Genomic DNA, 10,706 nt, shown 5'->3' with positions numbered 1-10,706 from the left:
GCCACGCTGTCTCTGGTGAATCCTCTCACCTTCCATACCTCTGACCTACACTCCAGTTCTTGTATTCATAAATAAAAATAAACCTTTTTTCAAAAAAAGAATAATTATATATGTCAGCCAAAGATGTAATTAAAAGCTCTAAATTATAAAGCATAAAGCTTTATGTAAGCAAGAAATTGGGATCAAACTAAAACTCCAAAAGTAGAAGAATCAATAAAGTTATAGAAAATCCATATAACAGAACACCAATAGCAACTATAATTGTCAATATTTAAATACCAACTCTGCTAATTAGTAGTTGTATAGCCCAGAGAAAGCTAATGAATCTCTCTGCACCTCAGTTTTCCTGGTCATAAAATAGGTCTATTGTGAGGGTTAAATTAATTAACATACCTAGAGCATGTAGGGTAGCACTGACACATAACAGGAACTCAATAAGTAAGTTTTCTGTTTTGTTTTGTACAGGACACTAGACTAATTTTCTGGAAAGATAGTAATAATAAAAAACAGAAAAAGGAGGCTATAAGCCAATAAATATAGATTGTTTTTATGAAACAAATATATCTCATAAATTTACAAAAATAATCGCTAGAAGGCTGTATACCCAAATAAAGCACCTTTCTTTGAATAATAGAATTACAACTATTTTTCTTAATATCTGTATTTTTAAGTTTTTCAACAACAAACATGCTTGCTTTTATGAAAGGTAAAAACTATCATCTCACCAAAATTAAACTAAAACCTACTGCCTGCTGAAATTTTTTTTTTTTTTTTGCTTCAACTGGTGATGAATCCACTCCAAATAAGTAGGATAATGGAATAAAGAATCAATTACAATTACAGTGCTTTTCTTAGCCTTTATAACCACACAGTACAAGTTCAAAGTCTCTATTCTACAAACTGAATATATAAGTGGCAAAATGAGACTTTTCTTTCCAAAAGCTCATTTATTTCAGCTTCTTCTCTTAACGTAGAGGGATTAGACAGATTCATTTTGTTATCCTGAGCCTTTCATTTAGAAAAGCTGTCACAAAAAAGAACTTGTTCCAAGAGGAAAACAGTACAAAGAACCAACCAAATTCTCATTGTCCTTCATAAGGGAAAACTGCATGGCTGGCAGTATTGACATGTGGCATTTATAATGACTTCTTTATTGTAACAGGTGAGGAAAGGCCCTAATGATGGACAGATCTTCTTAGTCACATGAGCCTTTTGGGGTCTATTTTCTCTAAGTGAACCAGGGGTTTCAGCTGCTCGACAAAGTTCCTCATGTCATCAGAGACCATGTCCTGCCCAGCTGGTGCAACAACACTTAGTTCCACGAAAGGCCCTAATGATGGACAGATCTTCTTAGTCACATGAGCCTTTTGGGGTCTATTTTCTCTAAGTGAACCAGGGGTTTCAGCTGCTCGGCAAAGTTCCTCATGTCATCAGAGACCATGTCCTGCCCAGCTGGTGCAACAACACTTAGTTCCACAAGGTAGGAGAGTGACAAAGCCTCAATGCTGTCCGTGTTTCCAGGCACCAAGATGCGGAAGATCTTATACACCATAATCTTCATGATGCCCTTACGGAACAAGTGTCCCTTGGCAAGAAACTCATGGTCCATGCGGAAACCCATTTCCATTAAGAAGTCGGTGAGATTCTCAGATGTTGCAATGTCCACACAGTTTCGTACAAGGGCATGGCGGTTCTTGTCTCCCATTTCTGGCTGCCCCAGGTAGCGCAGATGCCAGGGTGCTCCTGCCCTATCCATAGAGCGCCGAGCCCTTAGAACAAATGGACTGGCCTGCTGGCCCTTAAGAAGAAAGACCATCTCATGGTCAAGGAAAGTCTCAGGTTCCATGTTGTCACACAAACCACGAAGTCGGTGGGTGAGGCTTTCCAAGCTGTGATCTAAAACACTTCCTGAACAAAGAAAAACACGCTATTGAGTTCCATCTTTCATGCTGAGTAATGAAATTAGCAAAAAAACTTAAAAATAAAAGTTTAGTGCAGTGTTTTGTAAAGCACAAACCCAATATGTGAACTTTTTTTGGCGTAAAGATTTATTTACTTATTTATACAAAAACAGGGGTACAGGCCAGATACACCGGAGGTTGAGAGGATTCACCAGAGACACAGCGGGGAACAGAAGAGGCAGACTGACAAAATACACTGCTGAAGGGAGCAGCGAGTGCAACAGGAGAGGTCTGCTGGCCGGGATGGAACCAGTGCTGCAGAGGTTGCGGACAGGATCGAACCAGTGCTGCAGAGGCTGCGGACAGCTTCACAGCGCTGTGCTCAACTGGCTGCGTCACCAGGGGAGGCCCCCAATATGTGAACTTTTAGAAGCTTTATACTGCCAACTCAATACTACTCAACTATACATTCAAAAATGTTTAAGGTAAATTTAATACTACCTGCTAACCATGATTTAATTAAAAAGTTGATGTCTACTGGGTACTAGAAACTATCAGAATGTCTCTGTCTAATGGTCTCTCATCTCCACAGAAGCTTAATAGAAAAGCAGGAACCAGGTTATTCAAGTTCTCGAGTTCACCTACCCTGCAGCAGGTACTCCATCATGTTAATAGTGCCTCCAGTGACAGGCATCATGGTGACTGGAGGTGCCTCCATGGTGTCTGACTTGAAGACAAGTGAACTGGACTCAGATCAAGCAAAGCACAGGGTACACCTGGTGAAGAGTCAAATTTGTTAGTACATCAGAGAGGTGGAAGACACCAGGTCTGCTTGTGTAACTGGGCATGACATCAAGATTCATCCAACCATTCAAAACTTGCTGAGTGGTTACTATATAGACATTGTCAGGAAATAATACAGAAATATAAAACTGTTATAGGACAGGTAGACCTGGTTATGGAGTTACAGCATAATCTCATAGTTTCAAAGACTGAAACCTCTAATAGTTTTCTGTGCAATCGTGAAGTCGTCGCCAAATCTGCTATTCTGGGAGTCAATATCTCCTTTAATAAATGGGGCCAGTTACAACACTTTATCACTCAGATGACAAACTGCACATGTAACAACATTCAGAAGAACAGAAAGGTGACATAAGGTCTATCCTTCAATTTATAGCTGAGGACAGAGACTCGGAGAGCGGCCTATGAAAAAATATCAAGTCGGTGGCAGTGCCTGGAGCAGGCTAGAACTTGGAGGAGTTCCACCTCTCTGAAAATGCCTTTTAAGGCGTCTCAGGCATTAACGTGTTCTAAAGAGGGTGATTTAGGTCCTCCTAAGGCGGCAGAGGGCACATACCCACTTACTAAGGAAACCCACCTCCGCGCCTTCTCCAGCCTCTTTTCGAAGATCCAGGAATTACAAAAGCCACTCGGAGCTTTTGAGCCACAATCAGCCTACAACTGTGTTAAAATCCCCTTGATAGTGCAACTACACTTCCTCCTCCTCAGTGCCCGTAAGAAGCCGATGTCGCACAAGTCGCACAACACTGCCCCGCGACGTAAGGGTGCCGAGAGGGCACAAAATATCCCTCTTTGTTACGGGACAAACAAGAGCGCATGCGCACTACGCGATGCTGCGGTCTGGAAGATGGCGGCTTCCTTTGGAACCTTCCCTTGGGCGTGACCAAGCGCCGCTACGTCATAGGCGGTCCTCTATAAAAAATATTTTCAAGTTGGGCGACCTGGAGATTTTCTCTGTGTAGGAAATTACTTTTAACTAACGGGGAGAATAAAACCTGGGGAAGGGAGCTGCAGAAGAAAGAGAAGGAGAATGTTATAAAACGGATTTCTTTTTCTTTGGGTACCTAAAGGTGAAAAGGAAAGACACCCTTTACTGTTTAGCATATTGTTCAAAAAAATTAGGAAGCTCAGCAATACATCTAATATTTGTTTTATTGTGCATATTGTACTTAAGTGTTAAATATAGGGTGATAAGTGAATTCAAATATTTATTGAAAGCTGCTTAGTGCCATGCACAAAAGATGCAGAGAAAGTGGGGACTAGAGTGTGGCTATTGAGGCACTCTCCTGGCGCCAAATTTAAGGGCCAGGGAAAAACACTGTTACGAAGATAAATACTATTTTAATGCAATATTTTACAAAATTAATGTCAAAAATCTGTGATAGACAAAATATCAAAATTTGAAATTTGATCATCAGTGCAGTCCAATGAGGCAAGTATAATTATTACTGTAATTTTACAGATGGGGACACTAGATGTTAAGCAACTAGATGTTAAATAACCAACAAGGGAGTGGAGGCTGGCATGCAAATCTAAGCCTGATTTCAGCTCCCACCCTTTTAATTACTATATATACTGCTACTTCTAACTCTAGTTCCTCTGCTGTAATTTACACCACCTCCCATTCATTCATATTTTTAAAAATTGACATTTCTTGAAAGTCTATTGTGTTCTATACATTCTGTTAGCTGTTGACTCCATCTTTCCCCTCAAAAGAGCTTATAGGGGGCCTCCTCGGTGGCGCAGCGGTTGAGCGCTGGGTTGTGAAGCTGCCCGCGGCCTCTTCAGCGCTGGTTCGATCCCCGGCTGACTGTACCCAGTGCATGTATAAACAAACAAACAAACAAATAAATAAATAAAAAACATGCCTCTATAAAAAAATTAAAAAAAAGAAAGAAGAGCTTATAGGGGACCTCCCTGGTGGCCTAGGGGTTACCTGAGCTCCCAGCACTATCACTAGTATTACCTGAGCTCCCAGCCAGGGTGCAAACCCATATGGTGCAGCAGACCTCTCCTGTCTCCCCTTAGCAGTATATTTCAGTGGATCTGCCTGTTCTGCTCCCCACTCTGTTCCTGGTGAATCCTCTCTTCATCCCTTCCATCCCCATACCCTCTCCGCACCTCTGGCCTGCACCCCAGTTCTCCTATTCAAAAATAAAAAAAAAAAAAAAATCTTAAAAAAAATAAAATTCATTTGAAAAAACCCTGTTTTTAAAAAAAGAGAGAACTTATAGGCAAGTTGTGGGAATTAGAGTTGAATTAAGGAGACCTACCATATAATTTAAATCTATAGGAAAATGAGATATAAACAACTTGCCTGCTTTGGAAGCAAACAGAACACTTGACCTGTCTTGGGGCATCAAAGAATGACTCCTGGAAATGGTAATGCCCAAAGTTACTTGAAGTAAGTGTTAATCAGATAAAGAAGGGGGGAAGGGCCTCCCTGGTGGTGCAGTGGGTTATGACGCAACCTATGAAGCTATCTGCAGCACAAGTTTGAGTGTGATCCCAGGCCAGGGAGCTGCCCACATGGCACAGCAGACCTCTCCTGACTCGCCCGCTGCTCCCCTCAGCAGTGTATTTCAGTCAATCTGCTGTTCTGTTCCCCACTCTGTCTCTGGTGAATTCTCTCACCCCCACACTTCTGGCCGGTATCCCAGTTCTTGTATGCATAAATAAATAATTTTTTTTTTAAAAAAGAAGGGAGTAAAATGATTCCAATAATGGAAATACCATGTACAAAAGGATATTGAGTTAAATAGAATTAAGATATAGAATCTGAAGATAAGGAGGGTAAAAATATGAGCCTGGAGAAGGGCCCAGATCCTAAAGGATGTTGCTTGCCATATCATGGAACAGATGTGAGATTTATTTATTTATTTATTTATTATTTTTATTTATTTATACAAGCACTGGGTACAGTTAGAAGCGCGGGAGGGTGAGAGAATTCACCAGAGCCAGAGCTGGGAGCAGAGCAGGCAGAAGGACTGAAGTACACTGCTGAGGGGAGCAGCGGGCAGCAGGAGAGGTCTGCGCGCCATGTGGGACCCTCCTCTGGTGGCCGGGGAGCAGCCGGGGATGGAACCCGGGTTGTAGAGGCTGTGGGCAGCTTTGCAACCCAGAGCTCAACCGCTGTGCCACAGGGGAGGCCTCAGATGTGAGATTTAAAGAGATCATTCAGGCTACAGTGTCGAGAAAAACTGGGAAAGGAGAACCTGGAGAAAGAAGTCTAGTTAGGGGCATTGACAGCTCCAGCTGAAAAATACTTGTGAGAGAAAAGACAGATTTTAAAAAATATGAAAGAATAGTTTGATGACTAACCAAAAAGATAGACTGAGAGATACAAATCTCTAGATTTCTACCTTTGGTGTCCATGAGTAGTGCTGTTCTCTGAGCTAGGAAACACAAAGCAACATGGATAAGAGAGGAAAGATGAGTTCATATGTTGACACGTTGAGCATATATTGTCTGTGGAATACCCAAGTGGCAGTGCCCAGCCAGACTTCAGAGAAGGGAGCTGAACTGGAGGTAGATATTTTGGAGTCAGACCTTCATAGCTGAAGGCCTGTCATTAAAGAGGAAGAGAAATGGCTAAGAACCAGATCTTGAATAGAACCCTTACATTTATTAAAGCTGCAAATACCCCAGGGCTTAGGATGTGCCTCCTAGTCTTACCTAATGTTTCATAACATTTGGCAGACTGACAAACTCTCTGCTGTTATGATTGGAGGAGGTTTTTAAATTGCTGGACCTCTCTTTTCCTATATAGACAATGACTTTGGAATAAAAAGCCCACTGATTTATGGGTTCTTTGAGTCATCATAGTATTTACCCAAATTATTTCTATGGAGGGTTACATTAAAAAAAAAAAAAAAAGGAGCGACAGAAAATGGGTGAGCAATATGGTAAAACTTGCAAAACTTGGGCAAGCCTAGATGTTATGGGGATGGGTTTCTCTGATAAGGAAGTGAGGCCTGGAGCTTAGAATAAGACTAACTTCTGTCCTCTCCCATTACCCAGCTATGTAACCTTGGGCAATTCACTTCCCCTCTTTGAGCGTCAACTTCGTTTTTTTTTTTAAACAGGGATACTAATAGTACTTTCTAAGAGGGGGGTTGCAAAAATAAAATGAGATGTTTATGAAACAGCATGGTGTGTCATTTATAAACAATCAATAAATGGTAGCTGTTATTATTATAATATTTATAACCCTCATTTGAGCAAGCACATTCTGTGTTATTGAATATATTTTGGGCACATCTCATCTCCCTGGATAGATTATAAGCATCTTGAAAGGAGAAATCATATATTTTCCTTATATGTGTTTGTGTGTCTTAGCTCAGACTGCTAAAACAAAATGTCATGTATGGGTTGCTTATAAACAACAGAAATTTATCTCTCACAGTTCTGGAAACCGTAACTACGAGATTACAGTGTCAGCATGGTCAGCTTCTGGTAAGAGCACTCTTCAGATTTTAGGTTGTGACTATTTATCTCTTCACATGGTGAAGAGCGGAGCAAAGCAAGCTCTCGGGATTCTTAAAAGAGGACTAATCCCATTCATGCGGGGACCTCCTCATGACCTCATCTAATCCTACTTACCGCCCAAAGGCTACCCTCACAATATTATCACATTGGAAAATAAGGTCGCTGGCCTCCCTGGTGGCGCAGGGATTAAAGACACGGCACTATCAAGCTATCACCAGCCACTGCAGCAAGAGTTCGATTCCCATTCCCAGCCGGCCAGGGAGATACTCACATGGTGCAGCAGACCTCTCCTGTCTCGCCCGCTGCTCCCCTCAGCAGTGTATTTCAGTAGATCTGACTGTTCTGTTCCCCACTCTGTCTATGGTGAATCCACTTACCCACCCCTCCATCCCCGCACCTCTGACCCCACACCCCAGTTCTTGTATAGATACATAAATCTTTTTTTGAAAAAAGATTTAACCATTGCTTTTCCATTTATTTCCAGCAGCCTCATCAGTTCATGTCATTCCTCCATTTAGAGTAAAAGCCAAAGTTTTTATTATGCCTACTTGATCTGCCCCAGCATTTGTTGCCTCTCTGATCGTATCCCCACCATCTCCATGTGTTCCTGCCCTGCCCCATCCACTCAACTCGAGCCACACTGTTCTCATTGCTCTCCCTGGAACATGTCAACCATCTGTCCATCTGAACTCTTTTGTAATTGTTATGCATTCCACCTGGAACTCTGCTTTTCGACTGAACTGCAGGATGCACTCCCTTCCTTCCTTCTGGTCTTTGCTCAAATCCTTATCTGTGAAGCCTTCCCTGAATGTCTATTTAAAATTGCAATCCACTATCTGCCCCACCCACTACTGCTCTATTCTGCTGTATTTCTTGTCATAGCACATTTCACTAGATGACACACTACCTATTTAACAATTTATTTGTTTCTCTTTCTCCCCCCATTAAGATCTAAAGCTCCATGAAAACAGGAACTTTCCTTAATTCAGTATCCCCAGTTCCTGGAATGCCAACTGACATGGTGCAGGCAATTCATAAATACTGTTTTTATTAAGAGAATGATTGGTAGAGAACGGAGGGTGATAGAGGGTTATTTACATGATTTGGTTGGTCTCCTGGATTTAGTTAGCACCAGAGCTAGAGGAGAGGAACATAAATCCTTAAATTACAGACTGGGGGACACTCTATCTTTCCTCTTGGTATGTGCTGTCTAGTGTGGCAGCCATAGCCACATGTGGCAATTAACCACTTGAAATATGGCAAATTTAAATTGAAATATTCTACAAATATAAGATGCACTCTAAATTTTGAAGACTTCAAACCAACATGAAATATCTCAATTTTTTAATTGATTACATGTTGAAATGAAGTTATTTTAATGAAGTTATTTTAAGTAAAATATATTATTAAAACGAATTTCACCTTTTTCTGATTACTTTTCTAATGTGGAGACTAGAACATTTTTAATTCTTTATGTGCTTACAGTATATTTCTATTGGACAGCATTGCTATAGTCTTTAGATTTGAAGGTGTGGCTTTAGAGCCAGACAGATCTAGGCCTGAATCCAAGCTACTGCTTTTGTGACTGTAGGCAAATTATTTAAATGCTTAGGTCTTTGGCAGTGACTGACTACTGTACATTGTACATATGCAATGAATCAGTTATTATTAAGAGAGTGGTTAGTAACTTGGGGATTTATAATTTTGAAAATTCTTGAGAAGAGTAGAACATCACATCTGTATAGTCATATAAAAATATGACAAAGCCAGCAAGGAGAGAGTAGAGAGGAAGCGGAGAGTATCTTATATACATAAAGTATTGGGTGCCAGATACTTTATGCATATCTCATTTAAATCTCACAACAATGAATACTAACTCACTTAATATATAAGGAAACAAGCTGAAAGAAGTTAAGGAACTTCCTAATAATTGTCAGAATCAGGAAGTAAAACCAGACCTATATGCTTCCAGAGACTTTGCTTTGTTAAGTTACTCTGCCTCCTTTTGTGTAGTTCCAGAGAACAGGACTAGATTACAGGGAGACAGATTCTAGCTTCCTATAGAAAATAACTGATCACACTTGTGGTGTCCAGTGATTAAATGGAAAGAAGTAAGCTTTCCAGTGGAAATACTGAGGCAGAGATTGTGGTAGAGAGAATTTTTATTACCTGGAGTGGGATCTCCAGTTTTAGACCTTCAACTCACAGTCATGGCATTTACTTAGTAACAGTTTCAGGCAATTGAGAAATATCCCCATATGCATATCTTATATGTATTATCAGACAGGGCCTGATAAACATGGAGAAAATGTGTATCTTAGAATTAAAAAAATGTGGTAGTTGAATCTTATGATTTCATAATTCATAGAGACACCTTGCATTTAGTAATTCTTCACCTTTGCATTTTTTCCTATTGCATTTTTTCCTACAGCCTCATTATTAATAGTAACCACCACGAGCAAACACCCAATGACAAATAACAAATGATACAATTCTTGCTCTTAAGGAGTTTGGCTTGCTGAGAAACAAGAAAACATCCCAGGTTATTTTGTGCCTGGTATTCTTCATTGGCAGCTGACTCAAGAGTTTACCTCACTACTCCACCCCTTGTATGACAGGCAACATCAACCATTTCATTCTCTTAATCTCAAGGAGGGGACCTAACAAAGTCTGCTGCAGAAGACTAATTGGTCTATTTATTTGCTCCTTTCTACTTAGCCCAGCCAACCCAACCCCAGCCTCTCTGGTTGACCAGGTGTTGAGGTGCCTCGAGGGGATAGGCTATAATAGTTAATGTATTACACATATCCATAAAAGATTAAAGATTAGCTCTGTTTTAGCTGAACTGTAACTGTCTGTTTGGGTTTCTCCCCTCCCAGCTCTGTCTGGGAAAAGCAGTGCAATTTTCTGTCTGAGCATAATTAACCCACAGGGTCTTGGATTTCCTGGATGAAGTCCTTTTGACAGTCCCCCCACCCGTTTGTGTGTGCTTACTGGGTGCCATAGTGGGACCTGGGATAAGCACTTTCTGTGAATCTGGCTCATTCATTTATTCCTCAATCCAGCCCTCTGAAGCAGATGCTGTCCCCCCAACCTCATAGCTGCAAGAATTGTGAGTCTGCCATGCAGTATCTTCAGAGGTAAAAGGTTTTGTTTCTGGTCCCCTAAGATATCATCACCGTTAACCCCTTCCTTGGGTCAGTGGGTTATATATTGTCATTTACACTATCACTTCAAACACTTCTGAAGGGAGACTCTGTGTGCAGCCCAGAAGAGCTGAAAATGACCCCGTGAAGAAGCAGAAGGGCATGGGTTAACACACTTGTGCATAGGGTTGAAGATGGGCCCTGGAGTCAGGCTGCTTGAGTTAAAATTCTATCACTGTCTAGCCTTGTAAGCTTGGGCAGGTTACTTTGTCTCTGTGAACCTCCAGTGCTCATCTCTCCAATGAAGGGTCACTTGTAGGTGTCTCCAAGGTCGTTACAAGGTTTGACTGATATACACTTGGCACATAGA

General features: G+C 41.1%; 1 protein-coding gene across 1 annotated transcript; it reads right to left on the bottom strand.

Moving 5' to 3' along the window:
• Positions 1-273: 273 nt before the first annotated feature.
• On the bottom strand, positions 274-3,509 carry MED18 (mediator complex subunit 18). The gene is made up of 3 exons (XM_037498636.2): positions 3,280-3,509; positions 2,547-2,677; positions 274-1,908 (listed from the first exon to the last, which is right to left on the bottom strand). The coding sequence occupies exons 2-3, from the start codon at positions 2,617-2,619 to the stop codon at positions 1,355-1,357; spliced, it is 627 nt and encodes a 208-aa protein (XP_037354533.1). The 5' UTR covers positions 2,620-2,677; positions 3,280-3,509; the 3' UTR covers positions 274-1,354.
• Between the last annotated feature and the right edge of the window lie 7,197 nt (positions 3,510-10,706).

The sequence above is a fragment of the Talpa occidentalis genome, unplaced genomic scaffold, assembly GCF_014898055.3.
Source record: "Talpa occidentalis isolate TD23 unplaced genomic scaffold, MPIMG_talOcc4v2.1 talOcc4.9, whole genome shotgun sequence".
NCBI classification, from domain to species: domain Eukaryota; kingdom Metazoa; phylum Chordata; class Mammalia; order Eulipotyphla; family Talpidae; genus Talpa; species Talpa occidentalis.
Note: the sequence above shows the minus strand (reverse complement) of the source record. Positions and strands in the feature narration are given on the sequence as shown.